Genomic DNA, 20411 nt, shown 5'->3' on the forward strand with positions numbered 1-20411 from the left:
GCCACCTCCACAGCCGCAGCAATACCAGGTTTGCGCAGGATATCCGACCAGACCGTACGGAACCGCCTACGTGAGGTAGGAATTCGTGCCAGACGTCCAGTTCGAGGTGTCATCTTAACACCACAACACCATCGACTCCGACTGCAGTGGTGCCAGATTCATCGACAATGGCCTCAACTGCGATGGAGACAGGTGTGGTTCAGTGACGAGGCCCGATTTCTGCTCCGACGTCATGATAGAAGATGTCGCGTGTATAGGCGTCGTGGTGAACGTTATGCGGCAAACTGCGTGCAGGAAGTGGACAGATTCGGCGGGGGTAGTGTCATGGTGTGGGCAGCCATCTCACACACTGGCAGAACTGACCTGGTCCACGTGCAGGGCAACCTGAATGCACAGGGCTACATTGACCAGATCCTCCGGCCACACATCGTTCCAGTTATGGCCAACGCCAACGCAGTGTTCCAACATGACAACGCCAGGCCTCACACAGCACGTCTCACAACGGCTTTCCTACAGAACAACAACATTAATGTCCTTCCTTGGCCATCGATATTACCGGATTTGAACCCAATTGAGAATCTATGGGACGAGTTGGACCGACGCCTCCGACAGCGACAACCACAGCCCCAGACCCTGCCCGAGCTGGCAGCAGCCGTGCAGGCCGAGTGGGCCACCATCCCCCGGGACGTCATCCGTACTCTGGTTGCTTCAATGGGCAGGCGGTGCCAGGCAGTTGTCAACACACGCGGAGGCCACACCCGGTATTGACTCCAGATGACCTTGACCTTGGTGGTGTGTCCTATCACTTACTCACAATGGACTAGAGTGAATTGTGAACAATCCTGCAACATTTGGTAATTATCGGACTCACCATTCAATAATTAAATCAATTCTCCAAATGTTACGACAATGTGGTTTTGCGTTTCTTCACTCGCTCATTCAGTTGAAGGGATCGTAAAAACTGGGACAAATCCAAACTACTTACGAACTTAGTGATAGTCAATAATCTTACCTATCTATTAGAATCGTTTAAGTTGTGACTTGCGATCATGATAGTAATAAAAGAGTTGTCTCCCATTATATCAGTCATTTCGCCACAAGTTATTTTGATAAAACGTGACGTGACTGAACCTTTTTTGGATGTAAGCACGTTAATAAAGTCAAAAGAAAAGAAAGGTAAATCGTGGTGTACTTCGTAATTCTGTGATGATTTGCTTTCCGTAATAAAAACGAATTAGGTCTGATATACCAAAATACCGTAATTTGTGCTAGACTGTCTATGAAAAAACGGCGTATAAAATATGTCTTGGAGCCAATACAAAAAAGGTGTCCATGTGATGTCAGAGGTTGTTTGGGTTTTTTACCCAACAGGCAATAGAAATTATTTATTTATTAAGTGTGATGATTACATATGACCAGCCAATGCACTGCAATATTTTAATATATTGGCCGAAATTGTACCTCTGAAAAAGAAAGCGCAAGAGATATTTTCAAGTTATTCCAAAATAAAAAAGCATCATAGAAACTGTGTTTTAGTGATTCATGAGTGCATGCAATGACTTTGTCAACACGTCCCTTCGACTCTGTATTGTGTAACGATACGGCCTTGACCACGATAACTGTTTTGTCGTTCACATTTATTGACTTCTAAGATGGAAAATAGACAAATAAATTAGGTGGATTTATTTTTACTACACCGCTCTTCTTGGATCTCCTGGATCCGTCACCAAATAAAACATATTCAAAAACATATCTCATAACTCTTTATTACTAATAGACAAATTATGAAATTAAAATACAAATTCTTTATTTTCTAGTCAAAATGCCTTCAAATATTCATTTGTAACACATATACTACAATAAAAACGGTAACATGTGACAAACACTAGGACAGTTATGAATGTACAATAATTATAAATGTATACATGTAGCACATTTGCGTTTCATAGCATTATGATATATTTTATGCTTATTAATATTTTTATAGGCGTCGGAAGATGTCGGCAACTGTTTGGGGGTGGAGAAAAACGTGAGTAGGCAGTTATTAAATGTGAGGTCAAGTACACACACTCACACACACGCACGCACGCACGCGCGCACACATACAAACACACACACACACACATACATACACATAATTGTTATAGTACAATTTAGAGTGTTATAATCAACTCTAATCATAATAAAATAATTTATCATGAAACCATGCTTCCTATTGACCTGATAACCCCTACCTGATAATTCAAAGTGTTATAATGTCATTAGGAAGTGTTATCATGCAACCATGCTTCCTATTGACCTGATAACCCCTACCTGATCATTCGAAGTGTTATAATGTCATTAGGAAGTGTTATCATGAAACCATGCTTCCTATTGACCTGATAACCCCTACCTGATCATTCAAAGTGTTATAATGTCACTAGGAACTGTTATCGTGTCACTAAGGAATGAACTGTGTGCATGACAAATGTTTGCTCAATTTCCAGGTAGATCGTTTTCTCATTTTTCAAACATCCATTTACAGCAATAATTGTTGAAATAAATATAACATTTACACTTCCTGTAACATCAAATTACCTCTTCTTTTTCAATTCTCCATTCGGAACTAGCCAGCGTTTTTAATTAAACATTTTGAAACAAAAACGCAAGTAGCTTCCTGCAAAGAATGCTTACATTGGGACCAGCGTCTGACGTCACAGTCACTAGCAGCCAGTGATATAGATATTCAGGTCACACATAAACTTGAGTTTATTTTCACAGAAAAAGGTACAGAAATTGTAATGTAACACAACAGACTTTGAAATATAGTCAAAGTATCTTATTTAAAATTTGAAAACACATAACTTTTAGGCTGGCTATGTCATCCCATGATGCTTTTGGGCACCTGCTATTGTCCCATTTTCGGAAGTAGTTTCTACACGATAAAACTAATAGTTTCTATACCACTTTTGACTGAAACGTATTACAAAAATATAACTTGAAAGTGGTTGCATGACAAAACAAATATCAGATTGCTACGTTATAACCTGATATTCTATATTTCTACAAACATAGATAATTATGAGACCTATATACTTGTGAACTGTAATAGTTAAAAATAATATTCATTCAAATCCATATTTCGATTGCCTTTCAACTGGGACGAGTGGGGGAGGGGGAGGCTGCCTTTAGAGTTCCACCCCAACCACCCGTCTCCGACGCCTATGATGTTCACAAGTTACTCCGAATATCGGAAATCACTAGATACGCATGTTGTGGGATTTATTAATGATGGATGATTTTTAAAGTCACAGTGTCTCATCTCCATCTTATAACACTTTTTAATATACAAAATACTGTGTTCATAAAAAATAGCACAGTAAAGACCTATTTATGGTAATATGTCGTAAATATTATTGTCGTAAACATGGATAACCGTGTGACTTCCGCTTTTAGATACAACGCCATGTTTTGTAATACATTCTTACATAAACCATAGTGGGGCAGACAACAGCAGTGTTGTGGTGAAATCGTGCAAATGGTCAAACAAGCATCGAAGTTAACACAGTGATTACCATTGGCATGCTTAACAGTAGACAAAATGCACATAATAAAGTGCATGACATGGCAGAAACAAGATGTGATCCCACGAGTTGAAAATCAGCCGGTACTTTGGACGAATCACCCCTTCTGTATGAGACGACGATGCTGAACACAGTATTCCATAAGGCACATATGATTTTAGTACTATCGCAATTCAAGGTCATAAGACGTCACAACTTTTTTTCTTATAGTGAACGACACAGCCTATTAAAGCAATGACTAAGACGAAAAGAAACCCGGTGAGGGCTATAAACACCCAAGCTATAGTCCCGACCATTGGCTCATCGGAACTCTGGCCGATTCGTATCCTTGGTAACAGAGAGTTCCAAAAATGCACCTGTTTAGCCCGTGGTCTGGAACCAATGGCCACTGTGGCGCTTCCGTTGTACCCAGATATTTTCACATAAAGTTGATCTTCCCCGGAAAATCGAGGAATGGGCTCTGCAGGGATTGACGAAAATGAAGGTTTGCTGTAAAAGAGAGAATATAGTATGAGTTTGGAAATACACCCACAGTGTTGTGGATTCAGTACTCTAATATCCACATAAGTATGGGAATGAGACGGGGGGTGGGGGGTGGGGGGGGGGGGTTAAGGGAGTGAAGTTAATTTCATAATCTCGTGAAATTCAATTTAAAAAAAAAAACATTACCAGGATTCGACCCTACTGCATTTATTTATATTTGACAGCCCACGACCGTACGTAACCACCCGGCCAAACAGGTCTTCAACAAAAATGGAAACCCAATTAACCGTAGTTAAGAAAGCCCGCTGGCAGACACTTGGTTCGAAAAAAAGTTTGTTTTATTTAACGATACCACTAGAGCACATTGATTAATTAACCATTGGCTACTGGATATCAAACATTTGGTAATTCTGACTCATAGTCAACAGAGGAAACCCGCTACATTTTCCCAATGCAGAAAGGGATCTTTTATATGCATTTTCCTTGGTTCGAAACTAATGTAACAATTTGTATTAATATAAGAAATATTTTAATTGCAAGATAGTCTTCAGACGCTCAATGCAACCTCACCTCTAGTGCTGATAAATATCGACCTCAGTACCGTATAGTATCATATAACAGTGTGCAATACATTTATTATATTATGTGGACTTTGGACGTCCGTGGAAAGAGTATGCAACCATTAGTATTTAATAATAATAAAAATGTCCAAGTTGCTAGCAAACTAGTTAACTCAAAAATCGACATCGAGACCGTAAAATCGGGGATGGATAACTGATAAAAACTATCGATATGCATAAAGAACTTTTTAAGCGTGACAGAATTGTCTCCCTTTAGTTAAATGATCCAGTTCAGAGATATTTAGTAAAGGGAGGAAACTCTGTATCGCTTGTTTACTGGTGGTTACTGTGAAGTTTATGGTGGGGTGGGGTGGAGCTTGGGTAATTATAACAATTAATAACTAACAACCAACATACATTTAGTGAAACTGTTATGGTAACAAATGACGGTTTCATCATAACCAGTTTTTCAGTTCAGTTTCCAGATTAAATATTTTTTGCGGTTTTCTTTTTCTCATGTTTACCCAGTTTTAACAAAGTTGCTCCACATTTCGATGAACACACGGCTCACTTCCCGATCTTCGTTCGAGTAGTTGTACAGAGGGTGTCCGGAAAACGGACAGCCAAACAGGTAAAACTGATCACGACCGTGTGGCACACCTGAAATAGTTAATAGGTACTAAATAAGTTACCTGTAATTACTTTAAAATATGTAATGCCATTGATTTTTGTTCTTTTGAAAAACTAACCATGCTGGGGGTTTTGAAATATGTCATAGATAAATAACGATGGAGTGATTATTATTTTAAATAATACACTTCAGAGAGAGTTTTTCCATTAACAGCAAGGAATTCTTTTTAAGAAGTTTATAATAATTGTGTGTTTAAAATAATATGTAAGATAGTATTTCTGTTTCTAACACTAACAACGAAAACCCAGCCCTCCCCCCCCCCACCCCCACCCCCAACAAAATAACAAAAACAAATAAAGAAACAAACAGACATATAAAGCAACAATAAAGGAACATAACCACTACCCCCCCCCCCCCCCAAAAAAAAAAAAAAAAAAAAGAAAGAAAAGAAACACAACAACAAACAACAACCTCCAAACAACAAAACATTACGTTAAAAACACACACCGCATGGAAACATTGTGTTCAACTACAACTGATTTCAAAGCGATAATATATTAAGATTAGAATAAGACGTATGACGACGTCCGCACACTAACCTAGCCATTTGGGCGGCGGTGACAAGGGCGAGTGGTACTCGAAACTGTAGAAGTAGATGTCTCTGTTCCGGCGAGCTAACCGACTGGCCACGTCCACAGCCGGGCCCACGAACGTCGAGTCGCCCACAATCTGAAACAGAACAGTTAGAAATGGGTCATTCTTAATCTTACGCGGGCAGATACTGAAAACAAGAGGCGCACGAACGTCGAGTCACCCACAATCTGAAACAGAACAGTTAGAAATGGGTCATTCTTAATCTTACGCGGGCAGATACTGAAAACAAGAGGCGCACGAACGTCGAGTCACCCATAATCTGAAACAGAACAGTTAGAAATAGGTCATTCTTAATCTTACGCGGGCGGATACTGAAAACAAGAGGCCCACGAACGTCGAGTCACCCACAATCTGAAACAGAACAGTTCTTAATCTTACGCGGGCGGATACTGAAAACAAGAGGCCCACGAACGTCGAGTCACCCACAGTCTGAAACAGAACAGTTAGAAATAGGTCATTCTTAATCTTACGCGAGCGGATACTGAAAACAAGAGGCCCACGAACGTCGAGTCACCCACAATCTGAAACAGAACAGTTAGAAATAGGTCATTCTTAATCTTACGCGGGCAGATACTGAAAACAAGAGGCCCACGAACGTCGAGTCACCCACAATCTGAAACAGAACAGTTAGAAATAGGTCATTCTTAATCTTACGCGGGCAGATACTGAAAACAAGAGGCCCACGAACGTCGAGTCAACCACAATCTGAAACAGAACAGTTAGAAATAGGTCATTCTTAATCTTACGCGGGCAGATACTGAAAACAAGAGGCCCACGAACGTCGAGTCACCCACAATCTGAAACAGAACAGTTAGAAATAGGTCATTCTTAATCTTACGCGAGCGGATACTGAAAACAAGAGGCCCACGAACGTCGAGTCACCCACAATCTGAAACAGAACAGTTAGAAATAGGTCATTCTTAATCTTATGTGGGCGGATACTGAAAACAAGAGGCCCATTGAAAGTGAACCATACCAATGATGCTTTATCGCAGATGGTCATTTTGGTGACCGTTAATTTGACATTCACATAGCAAAAGAACAAGAAGTTTGTTTTGTTTAACGACACCACTAGAGCACACTGATTTATTAATCATCGGCTATTGGATGTCAAACATATGGTCATTTTGACACAGTCATAAAAATGAAATCCGCTACATTTTTCCATTAGTAGCAAGGGATCTTTTATATGCACCATCCCACAGACATGATAGAACATACCACGGCCTTTGGTATACCAGTCGTGGTGCACTGGCTAGAGCGAGAAATAGCCCAATAGGCTCACCGACGTGGATCGACCCTAGACCGACCGCGCATTAAGCGAGCGTTTTCCCCATGGGCTACGTCCCGCCCTCCAAACGAACAAATGAAGATGTGCTTACGTATGTATTGTAACCCAAACCAAGAAATCGTCAACTTTTAACAGCATATCTCTCTTGATATTTTGTGAATTCTAAAATCACCTGTGACATAATGAGGGAATCAATGATAATGTAAACTGGTGATGGTCAATCATCAGAGGATCATTTGTAACAGTGGTTGCAATCTACACGGTGGAACTTGAGAATAATTTCAAAATCTCTCAGCTAATCACAGGCCAGGTCAGCCCTATCAGTAAATCGGAAGACTGGGCAGCCCTATCAGTAAATCAGAGGACTGGGCAGCCCTATCAGTAAATCAGAGGACTGGGTAGCCCTGTCAGTAAATCAGAGGACTGGGCAGCCTTATCAGTAAATTAGAGGCCTGGGCAACCCTATCAGTAAATCAGAGGCCTGGGCGGCTATCGTGGATTTCGAATCAGTCCGAAGAGTTACAAAACTTGGTCGGAGACATGCGAGGATCATTTGGACCACGTTTGGTTGGAACCTGCATGGTGGAACTTAAAAGAATTCGAAAATATGTCAGTCAATCAGAGGCTAAGGTTCCCCATCTTGGATTTCAAAATGGCCCCCAAAATAACAACATTTTGTCCGAGCCACGAAAGTATTACTTGAAGAACTTGAGAAGTGGAAACTGTCTTGGATTTCGAAAATGTAAAAAGTTGACGGATGACGGACGCCGCGCCATAGCATAAGTGTCTATAGTCCTTCGGGTCAGGTGAGCTAAAAATGCAGAATGTACGCACCCCTATTTGAACAGACATTTTATACCAGTGTCTTCTGATGATGTATGCGTAAAAAATGTATGGTCATAAGACTAGAGGTCGTGTGGTTTGCCTATTAAATACATAATGCTTAAGCGCACTAAGCATTTTGCACCCCTTTAATGTTCGAATTTCTGTATTCGAAGCTGACATAACAAAATAACTGGGACAAGAAATAGGATGATACGGTTTAGAACAACCGGGAAGGATGGTCACGTGGAGCTTTACACTACTAGAGCTGTCCTCAAACGCATGCGCCCCTCACCCCCACCCTCAATCCCGACCACTCTTATCTGGTTGTGAGAAATGACAGAGACGTCGTCTATACTCACCTCCGACAGCCCGATGATGTTGGCCGTTATGTTAGTAGGATCTGACCAAGGACTGTATTCGTGCACGACTAATTCTGAAATTGTAAACAGAACTTAAAATCAAAGTAATGGTTCTTCAACGACTCTTCGACATGTTGTCAGGACCGTTGAAGAAGGGGGGCTGGATCACGCATCCTAGCACCGCGTATACCTTATTTGACTTATACTAGGACCAGACTATCAACTGCCACGACGGAGTTGGCCAATTTGACAGTTGTGTTGTAATTTCCTCCACGGGTGCGCTCAGGTTAACAACTAATCGGTCGAAGGATTTGTATACAACGAGAATCGAGCAGTAAGAGCGATCAGACTAGCAACTGGACAGTCGTAGAAGTCGAGAGATCGGCGAGTTGGCCAACTCAGTCGTGACATTTGGTAGTCTGAGAATATCATTACACAATCACAGAAAACCTGATGCGAAGAAGAGGGCTAGGTCACACACCTCAATATTTTCTCTCACTCCTAAACCTTATTTGACTTATACAGTGATAGAAAGGCTAACGTAAAATGTTACCACAATGAACCTAAGGACATTTACCCTGTGCGGTGTTTTTGACGCGGCGCGGGCGCGATGCGTTCTCGCTTACCAAAAACCGCGCCGCACATATGGAAACACTGTTATCGTTAACAGCAGAATCGATTTTTGACGCGTCCGTTTTCCACTTTCTAAGCCCGCCCTTCGCCAAATAAGGAAAACGACTCTATGAATATTAATCAGGACTAAAAAACATTACGACGGAAACAGTTTGTGTTAAATAGATTGCATGTCGCTAGCTGATTCACCGGTAAAGTATATATATATTTTACAGAGACTTAAACGTTTACCGCTATCATCACCGAAAACAACACACATGTACGGCTGTTGATCTATCGGAACTATCGGATGCAGAGGCGGATCTAGGGGAAGGGGGGGGGGGCAGGGGCCGACCCCTCCCCTAAATTTTGCGATAGTTATAATCTTATTATATATTAATTTTCTTCTTTTTTTTACGATCCACCTCCAAACCTCCCCCAAAGTTCCCTTAGCATTTCACCTCATGTCACTGCCCCCACCCCCTAAATGGATTTTCTGGATCCGCCACTGGGATGTCTACCAAAACATCAAAAGTGGGCAATACCAATGAATATTACTCGTAAGTTTATGCTGTAACTGTAACTAACAAACAAAGTTAAAGTTTGTTTTATTTAACGACTCTACTAGGCAACATTCATTTATTAATTAATCATCGGCTATCGGATGTCAAACATTTGTAATTTTGACATAGTATAATACTAGAGAGAAAACCCGCTACATTTTTGCTAAGTAGCAAGGGATCTTTTATATGCACTATCCCACAGACAGGATAGCACATATCACGGCCTTTGGTATACTAGGCGTGGTGCACTGTCTGGAACAAGAAATGGCCCGTTGGGGCCATCGATGGGGATCGATCCTAGACCGACAGCGCATCAAGCGAGCGCTTTACCACTGGCTTCAGCTATCAAAACAAAAAGTGCGGTCTATTGTGTATCTCCTAGTACTAAACCTATTGCTGATATTGCACCTTTAATGACCGTGGTGATGCCTGGCCCTACGGTGGCCACGCGACTAATTGCATGACTGGCGGCTTTCAACACGCATTTCCGTTTACACATCAAAGTGAATGAATTCTAGCTACAAGTGAATAATGAATAACGAGCTGCTTGTTTTCATTAATGTGTATTATCTACGACGTGAGCAAAGAGCCGAGGTGGACAACCAGAGAGACAGACAGACAGATAGAGACAGAGTGAGACGGGGGGGGGGGGGGAGATACAGACAGACAGACAGAGAGAGAGACAGAGTGAAACAGAGAGAGAGAGAGAGAGAGAGAGAGAGAGAGAGAGAGAGAGAGAGAGAGAGAGAGGCCGACACAGAGATGGTTCGGTTAAAGAGCATTCTTTTCTTTTTTTAAGAATGACTCGATAGCCGAGGGCGTATTGCGGCATTTCTGCTGCAAGGTGCGGGCGATTCAGTGCCACTGGTTTAGTCCCAGCAATGACACGAGACCGTTTGTGAGGTCAGAAAGGATTTAACAATCTCCTGCGCCAATACGTTAATATCTACGTATTTAATTGTCAAACCCGAATATAGATATTCATACATCCATATATACATAATATACAAGCATTGATGCATTCATACATTTATCTATACATACATACACATACATTCATACATGAATGCATGCATGCCTACATACTAGCACTAAATTAGAGGCAGCCCACTGCCGCCACGCAATGGGCCACCCTTCTCGATTAATTAGCAGCAAAGGATATTCCATGTGCTGCATCCTACAAACAGGACAGTGCATACCACGGCCTTTGTTACACCAGCTGTGAAGCACTGGTTGTAACGAGAAATAGCCCAATGGGTCCACCGACGGGGATCGATCCTGGGCCTACCGCGCAACAGGCGAACGCGTTACCACTGGGTTAGGTCACGTCCCTTGTGAAAACAAAACACATACCACTGAGCTCTCGACTGTTTTTCGCTTCAGATGCTGGCGGAGTAAACGATCTTGCAAACATCGAAGTTAACTTAAAGTAGTTCATTTTGTTAACCACCAGCTCGGCTGAAAAACAAAATCAATGCGTGAACAAGCGGCTACAAAACAACCATAGTACTGCATGACCCACTGCGAAATGATGCTTACTTCACTGTTCCCACACTGACTCACCTCCGCTAGTTATTTCAGACTAGTACGTCCCTAAATGTAAAGGCGACGCCACACGATACGAGTACATTGTACGAGAGTAGCCGACTGTGAGCACGGGCGTTTGGGTCCTGGTTGGAGTTTATAATTTGAAGGAACTGTTTTATATAACGACACACTTAAAACTTTTTATTTACGGCTATATGATGTCGACATATAATTAAGGACCACACATATATTGATAGAGGAAACCCGCTGTCGCCACTTCATGGGCTACTCTTATCGATTAGCAGCAAGGGGTCTTTTATGTGCACCATCCCACATACAGGATAGTACATACTACGGTTTTTGTTACATCAGCTGTGGAGTACTGGCTGGAACGAGAAATAGCTCAGTGGGTCCACCGACGAGGATCGATCCTAGACCGACCGCGCATCAAGCGAACGCTTTATTACTAGGTTACATCCCGCCCCACGCTGAATTGTGTGCTGTCGCTATACGTGAAGTATTAGATGGTCAGAAAGGATGTGACAAGACAAACATAACAATTTCATTGAGTGTTATGTAATCGGTTATTTTCCTTCCAGGCACTCGTATTGTGTGGCGCCGGCTTAAATATTCTAGTGTGTCGTTAAAGAAACATTATTTTAAGATGGCTTTCTTGGAAGACGCTGATTAAAAATATGCTGACGTCTGCGAACGTTAGCGTTGCTCGATGTCACTGAACGCAGAACAGGTGTCGCTATGTAATTGACCTAAAAGAAAAATCACGTTCGTTGTGCCAGCAGGCAGCGAAATTACCAGTTACACTTTTTACGAAACCGGGAAGTAATGACTTGAAATAATACGAGTTGGTGTTCAATTGGATGGCAATATTGATCCGGGCCATCGTTAATTTGAGACTGTCTCGGACCGGAGATGAATAATAACGAGTACTAGGCATGACCTGCTTCCAAAACCACCGCTGGTTAGTGCAAACCGAAAGAGAGAGTACTTTTTAACATGGCTCTATACCACTAGGGTTTCAGGCATTGCAAACCGAAAGAGAGAGTACTTTTTAACATGGCTCTATACCACTAGGGTTTCAGGCATTGTAAACCGAAAGAGAGAGTACTTTTTAACATGGCTCTATACCACTAGGGTTTCAGGCATTGCAAACCGAAAGAGAGAGTACTTTTTAACATGGCTCTATACCACTAGGGTTTCAGGCATTGTAAACCGAAAGAGAGAGTACTTTTTAACATGGCTCTATACCACTAGGGTTTCAGGCATTGCAAACCGAAAGAGAGAGTACTTTTTAACATGGCTCTATACCACTAGGGTTTCAGGCATTGCAAACCGAAAGAGAGAGTACTTTTTAACATGGCTCTATACCACTAGGGTTTCAGGCATTGTAAACCGAAACACGACAAACTGAACAATGTAGTCGAGTATAGGAATCGAAAGGAATGTTTATTTTAATATTTAACGACACTTCAGCACATTGTAAACTACGGTTGTTACATTTTGGCTATTTTAGAAAACGTATGGACATAAATTCGGGTAAAAACGATAGAGATATTCGGACAACATGAGATAGCCTGAAACGTTTTCACCATGTATTCCCATGATAATTCTACTCACAATATTAGTTGTAATTTTTGTAATAATGCGCAGTGGTTCGTAATGCAATCCTACATACCACGGTCTTTGACCAGACGTGGTACATTGGTTGGAACGAAAAAAATACCCCAATCATTTGAACGGATCCACTGAAGCGGTTCGATCCTGCGACGAAAGCACCTCAAACGAGCGCTCAACCAACTGAGCTAAATCCCGCCCTAACTACAATGAATTCAAGCGTATGAGTCTGCCTTTTTTTTTTTTTTGCCTATTATAAAATAAATTTAAATTTATCTATTTACTTCGTCTTCAACAGAATGCGTGGCAATGTGCATTGTCAGTGAAAGTAAAGTTTGTTTTATTTAACGACGCCACTAGAGCACATTGATTTTTTATCTTATTATCGGCTATTGGACGTCAAACATATGGTCATTCTGACACTGTTTTTTTAGAGGAAACCCGCTGTTGCCACATAGGCTACTCTTTTACGACAGGCAGCAAGGGATCTTTTATTTGCGCTTCCCACAGGCAGGATCACTGGTCGGTGCAAGTGGTTTACATCTACCCACTGAGCCCACTCAGGGTTTGGAGTCGGTATCTGGATTAAAAATCCCATGCCTCGACTGGGATCCGAACCGTAGACCGATGGCCTAACCACGACGCCATCGAGACCGGTGCATTTCCAGTGAAGCACAAACTCCATTACAATTTGTGTGCAGCATGTACAACATACAGGAATTGATTTGCATTTTGCATTTGAAGAATTTATAAATATTACATATTATGACAATACAAAACATATATAAGATTACTAAATTTTAATAATACTATGTACTCACTGAACAAACAGTAGAATACGGTTAAATATCACAACAAGGATTTAATTGTAAAAAACGAAATCCGTTATATTAGATCTAAACCTAAATCATCTATAAGATTAGAAATTTTTTCATGTACACAATGAAAACCCAGTAGGAAAAATATCACACATAACGAGATCACGAATGAGTGATATTTTCTTAGTGGAAAAAAATATGAAAACATATTTTCACCTATGAAACTGTTTGTACAGATGCCCAAAGGCGATAATTTAATGCACTTTTCTAAGAACTGTAAAGCAGTGTACATAATTTTGTTAGAAACATGTCACATTTGGAAATATAAATTAGATCAGGCTGCTTATAAAACTTTTAGAGTCTAGACTCGAGACTCTAATAGAGTCTGAGACACTAATGTCATGACAAGACCACAAAAATTGTATGCGTGTGACGTCATAAAACATTGAGTGGACTCTAAACGTTTTATAAGCACGGGCCCAGGTATCTTAACAATTATAACGAACGATCTTAAATACCTGCTCATTGAAATATATATAGTTTGCAAAATATCTTTAAAAATATATATATATATTTTTTTTTAATCGATTACAGGTAGTTAGAATTTCATAACAGGTGCATTATTATAGTTACAAATGATTTCTCCCGCTATTTTCCGGTCTATTCTTACCCGTTAGTGACCCTTCATCTCTAGTGAGGCCTGTCATGTATGATTCTCCGTTCAGATCGGACTCTTGTATCAAGTTTTCCGGGGTGTCGCTTAGAAATACGTTGTCGATCACCGGCGCATGATTGAACATACCAGCAGCAAACTGAAAACCAACAATTAAAACATTTTAAATGTTGGCTTCTGATTTTAAAAGAAGGGAAACACCGTCGGAGTCATGGTCATGGTGGGTATTAGGGATTGTGTGGGCAGGTTTCTTGGAGAAGGAGAGAGAGAGAGAGAGAGAGAGAGAGAGAGAGAGAGAGAGAGAGAGAGAGAGAGAGAGAGAGAGAGGGAGAGAGAGAAAATAGAGAGGGAGAGAGAGAGAAAAAATAGAAAGAATGAGAGAGACAGAGGGAGAGAGAAAAAATAGAAAGAATGAGAGAGAGAGAAAGAGAGAGAGAGGGAGAGAGAGAGAAGGTGGATAGAAAGAGAGACACAGGGCGACACACACACATACACACACAGATAATGAGAGAGACTGTTTTGTTTAATGACACCACTGGAGCACATTGATATATTAATCATCGGCTGTTGGATGTCAAGTATTTGTTAATTCTGACAGCACATACTACAGCAGCGTTTGATTACCAATTGTGGGATACTGGTTGGAATGGGGGAAAAACACAATCAAAGAATGGGTCCACCGATGGGATTTGATCCTTCGACCCTAGCACCACAGGTGAGCGGTCTACCGACTGACCTAGATTCCGCCCCTCACTAAAGTTTATGACATATATAGGGAAAACAACAAATAAAGGTGCTATCTCAAAAAGTTAAAGTTTGTTTTGTTTAACGATATCACTAGAGCACATTGATTAATAAGGCATCGGCTATTGGATGTCAAACATTTGGTCATTATGACTCATAGTCATCAGAGAAAACCCGCCACATTTTTCCATTAGCAGAAAAGGATCTTTTATATGAACTTTCCCACAGACAGCGAAGCACATATCACGGCCTTTGACCAGACAGGATAGCACATACCACGGCCTTTGATATACCAGTTGTGGTGCACTAATTTTTTTAGTTGGAACTAGTAAAACCCAATCACTTGAATGGATCTTGCAACGCAAGCACCTCGGGCGAGAGCTCAACCGACTGAGCTAAATCCCGCCCTATGCCGTCATAAAGTTGCATAATGGAAAGTTTGTTTTGTTTAACGAATCCACTAGAGCACTATTAATCACTGGCTGTTGGATGTCAAACATTTGGTAATTTTGACATACAGTCTTAGAAAGGAAACCAGCTATATTTTTCCATTAGTAGCAAGGGATCTTGTTTAATCACCACTTTAAACTATTTACAACAGCACTATCCTTGGTGTGACCAGCGTTTATTCAGCAGCTAATTAACAATACATACATTAGTCGTTAATTAACACATGTTAATTAACGTTCACCATTTTTACAAACTGCTACAATACCTTTATTAACCTCGCTCTAAAAACCCAGAGATAAACCTCAGCAAAATCTGGGCCAAAGACTGGAAAAAGCGATAGGTTTGTATTAAGTTTGTTTGCACCTGACCATTAAACAACCTGTGTACCTAACTGTTTAATAATCCCTATTGCTTCTCATCACCTTAAGTATTATGTTACAAGCAATACAATTTGGTTAGCCGAGTTGCTGTGCTGAACGCTTTTCTTAGAATGATCACATCCCAGATGTCCCAGCACTATAACTGCCAGCTCTCCCTTTGTCTGCAGTTATCTCTCATCACCTGCCCCGGAATTGGTCACTGGCGAAGTCAGAGGCTAAATCCGAGGTGGGCGTGCCTGAACCTCTGTGGATATGGGCACGTAAATAGAGGTCCCATCCCATATCTCTCATCACCCACCGATACCGTTACAGTGAAGTGTAAACATTTAGTTCTAGCTTCACTAAGTGCCGCCAGAATTATCATTTATATGCACCATCCCACAGGCAGGATAGCACATACCATGGCCTTTGATATACTAGTCGTGGTGCACTGGCTGGAACGAGAAATAGCCCAATGGTCTCACCGACGGGGATCGATCCCAAACCGACCGCGCATCGAGCGAATGCTTTACCACAGGGCTACGTCCTGCCCCATGCATAGTGAAGACTGTAGGTTATGCATGCTTCATATTAACCAGAATTATGCCCTCGGCCGAGTCGAGTACCAAGCACAGCTTTTTGGAAGTTTCACTTCACAGAAGGGTAAAATACTGCCACGATTGTGACGATAAGACGGATTGTCGTCTAATTCCACGCTGATCCCATAGCTGTCTGGATGATAACAGGAAAAACCGCGAACATGGCCAGACGATTCACTTCGATCAGCGAAAGTTAAACGATTGCTTAGATTTGATTTATTAAATGTGATGTCGCATACCTTTAGCAGACACTTGTGCAAAGAGTGCATGTTGAGGGTCGACCCCCCCCCCCCCCCCCCCTACACACACACACATACATACACACATACACACGCACACATACCCTCCAAGAAAAAATCCTTTTGGGAGCTCGGTTCATTTGCCTTAGGTAAAATCAATCTTGACTTTTTGAGAATTTTGTGATGCCCCCTTTTACAAAATCCTAGATCCGCCCTTGAGTGTTCTGCATGCAGTACTCTAACAATGTACAATTTGCTGCACATGCACCTGGCTGCAAGTGATGCAATCTTGACAACATTATCCTTCCGTCCGTCCATCCATCTGTCCGTCCGTTTGTCTTAAAATATTAAAAACACACACACAACAAAAAAACATAACCGAGCTGTATGTATGAGTGTACCTCACCTGATACTGTTCTAAGGCGATGTTCTCCCAGTAAATGGTTTTCAGACACTGCTTGACCCGCCCCATGTCCGTGGTGTGAGGACAGTCGAGCTGGGAGGAGAAACGCGCGGTGGGTGACGCCAGGGTCCGGGGAGGGCGGACGAGCGCCCAGAACGCAGTGGGGGAACCACTTTGCATAATGGCGTAACGAAATGTACCTGCAATTAAAGACATTTTAAAATTAAGGTAATAATTATTTAAAAAACGAACAAACAAACAAAAAACACTCAGTGATAAATGGTTGGAACGAAAATGCTTGCTTGTTAGATGTTTACCCTGGTTCTATAAGAGGTCAAATATATGGTAATGATCACTCTGGATATGCTAGGAATAGATTTTTAAATTATCAGCCATATTTATTGTTGCCAGTAGAGCACATTGATTTCTTAATCAGCTATTGGATGTAAAATATTTGGTCATTCTGATATATTGTCTTAAAGAAAACCCGTTACATTTTTCTATTAAAGTAAGAGATTTGTTTTTAATTTACATACCACGGCTTTTGATATCAAAGTCGTGGGAAACTGGTTGGAAGTGGACAACTCTATCAGAGAATGCGGCCGTCTTAGGGATTCGATCCTTCGACCCAAGCATCCCAGGTAAGCGGTCTACAAACTGAGCCAGATCTCACCCTTATTATTTAGATCTCACCCTTATTATTTGCGTTCTGTATGGTACGGAGAGAACCATTCAAGGGTGCTAGTGACAAAATATATGTATCAGTAGTCCTAATGAAACAGTTTACAACTAATCAATTGTGTTAGAACCCACCCACTTCCAAATACCACATACACTAGAGTACTAAAACCCTGCCCATTTTCTAGTACCACATACACTACAGTATTATAACCAACCCCTTTTTAGTAGCACATATACGACGGTATTATAAACCTGCCTCTTTTTAGTAGCACATACACTACAGTACTATAAACCCGCTTCTTTTAGTAGCACATTTTCGACAGTACTATAAACCCGCCTCTTTTTTGTAGCACATACACTACAGTACTATAAACCCGCCTCTTTTAGTAGCACATACACTAGAGTACTATAATCCCGCCCCTTCCTAGTAGCACATACACTACAGTACTATAAACCCGCCCTCTTCTTAGTAGCGCATACACTACAGTACTATAAACCCGCCCTCTTCCTAGTAGCGCATACACTACAGTACTATAAACCCGCCCCTTCTTAGTAGCGCATACACTACATTACTATAAACCCGCCCTCTTCCTAGTAGCGCATACACCACAGTACTATAAACCCGCCCTCTTCCTAGTAGCGCATACACCACAGTACTATAAACCCGCCCCCTTCTTAGTAGCTCATACACTACAGTACTATAAACCCGCCCTCTTCCTAGTAGCGCATACACTACAGTACTATAAACCCGCCCCCTTCTTAGTAGCGCATACACTACAGTACTATAAACCCGCCCTCTTCCTAGTAGCGCATACACTACAGTACTATAAACCCGCCCCCTTCTTAGTAGCGCATACACTACAGTACTATAAACCCGCCCCCTTCTTAGTAGCGCATACACTACAGTACTATAAACCCGCCCTCTTCCTAGTAGCGCATACACTACAGTACTATAAACCCGCCCTCTTCCTAGTAGCGCATACACTACAGTACTATAAACCCGCCCCCTTCCTAGTAGCGCATACACTACAGTACTATAAACCCGCCCCCTTCCTAGTAGCGCATACACTACATTACTATAAACCCGCCCCCTTCTTAGTAGCGCATACACTACAGTACTATAAACCCGCCCTCTTCCTAGTAGCGCATACACTACAGTACTATAAACCCGCCCCCTTCTTAGTAGCGCATACACTACAGTACTATAAACCCGCCCTCTTCCTAGTAGCGCATACACTACAGTACTATAAACCCGCCCTCTTCCTAGTAGCGCATACACTACAGTACTATAAACCCGCCCCCTTCTTAGTAGCGCATACACTACAGTACTATAAACCCGCCCCTTCTTAGTAGCGCATACACCACAGTACTATAAACCCGCCCTCTTCTTAGTAGCGCATACACTACAGTACTATAAACCCGTCACAGGTGTGTGCAGGAATTTTAGTCAGTGATTCTAGACTATAGCGAATGAAGATTATAGGGAGGTCTATTCATGCTGGGAAATGTATTGAAAAACAAGAAGAATATTTGCTTGAAACCTCAGAACTTCCCCTCCCCGCCCCCGGGCATAAGCACCTGCGTGCCCTTGTTAGTACAACATACTCTACAGTATTTACCTTTTGATTTAGGTGATATTATGTGAAAGCCGACGTCACCACCACCAGCACTGTGACCTTCAACTGTGACCTTGGAAGGATCACCGCCAAAGAAATGAATGTTCTTCTGCACCCAGTGTAAAGCAAAACTTTGATCAAAGAGACCATAGTTTCCCGGAAAATCAGAATTTCCTCCGTTTAGAAACCCTGAACAAAGAAAACTGGATTAATAAAAGCAAACAGAAATTATTGAATAAAGAAACCCCAGCACGTTGTTTAACCGGTGACATTTATTTTAAACCAAGATATTGCCAACCTTTGTGTACTCCGATTATTGATTTACACAAAATGTTAAAGGTTGTTCGACACCCAATAACCGATACCGTTTGTGCTGGGATGTCGTTAAACAGTCATTTAGTCATCTATTCATCCAAACGGTTAAAGTTAATGTTTTTGTGTTTGTTTAATGACACCACTAGAGAACGTTGATTTATTAATCACCAGCTATTGGATGTCAAAGATTTGGTAATTCTTAGTCTTAGAGACAACCCGCTACATGTGTTCCATTAATAGCAAGGGGCCATTTATATGCACTTTCCCAGTCAGGACAGCACATACCACGACATTTGATATACCAGTCGTGGGGCATTGGTTCGGACAGGAAAAATCCTGTCAGAGAATGGATCAAATGAGGTGGTTCGATCCTGTGAAACACGGACCTCAGACAAATGCTCTACCAACTAAGCTAGGAACTTGAAGTAGTTTTGGCTTTCAAACTGGCATCCTATACTGGCTCTCACCCAGAGCAACTATTCGAAAAGCAAGGACTATACCGTTGATCTTTCTCTCACTAACCACTAACAACTAACCGTTAACTCATTAACCGGTACAGACAGCCCAAATAGCTGAGGTGTGTACCTATGACAACGTGCTTAATTGGATATAAGCGCAAAAAATCAATTTAGAGAATAAACTAAAATCGAAAACCTTTCAAATACCCTTAATTGACTAATTTTGTTAGTCCGAAGCACGGCAAGCAAATTAAAATGAACTGATACCTCTGATATCTGTTGTAATATTATAAATCCCGGAACCAAATTAATGTTAATTTTTCATGCCTACTTCGGTATGGAATTGAACAGAACTC

At 41.4% G+C, this 20411-nt stretch overlaps 1 protein-coding gene across 1 annotated transcript in view; it reads right to left on the reverse strand.

Moving 5' to 3' along the window:
- Positions 1-2729: 2729 nt before the first annotated feature.
- LOC121376368 (acetylcholinesterase-like) overlaps positions 2730-20411 on the reverse strand; it is a 40888-nt gene continuing 23206 nt past the window's right edge. The window contains exons 4-11 of the mRNA XM_041504215.1: positions 19286-19471; positions 16989-17185; positions 14189-14330; positions 10895-10999; positions 8367-8440; positions 5837-5966; positions 5131-5266; positions 2730-4052 (exon numbers count right to left, since the gene is read on the reverse strand). Coding sequence (XP_041360149.1) covers positions 3743-4052; positions 5131-5266; positions 5837-5966; positions 8367-8440; positions 10895-10999; positions 14189-14330; positions 16989-17185; positions 19286-19471 — 1280 coding nt within the window. The 3' untranslated portion in view covers positions 2730-3742. The remainder of the gene's footprint in view (positions 4053-5130; positions 5267-5836; positions 5967-8366; positions 8441-10894; positions 11000-14188; positions 14331-16988; positions 17186-19285; positions 19472-20411) is intronic.

Source organism: Gigantopelta aegis, chromosome 6, assembly GCF_016097555.1.
Source record: "Gigantopelta aegis isolate Gae_Host chromosome 6, Gae_host_genome, whole genome shotgun sequence".
Taxonomy (NCBI): domain Eukaryota; kingdom Metazoa; phylum Mollusca; class Gastropoda; order Neomphalida; family Peltospiridae; genus Gigantopelta; species Gigantopelta aegis.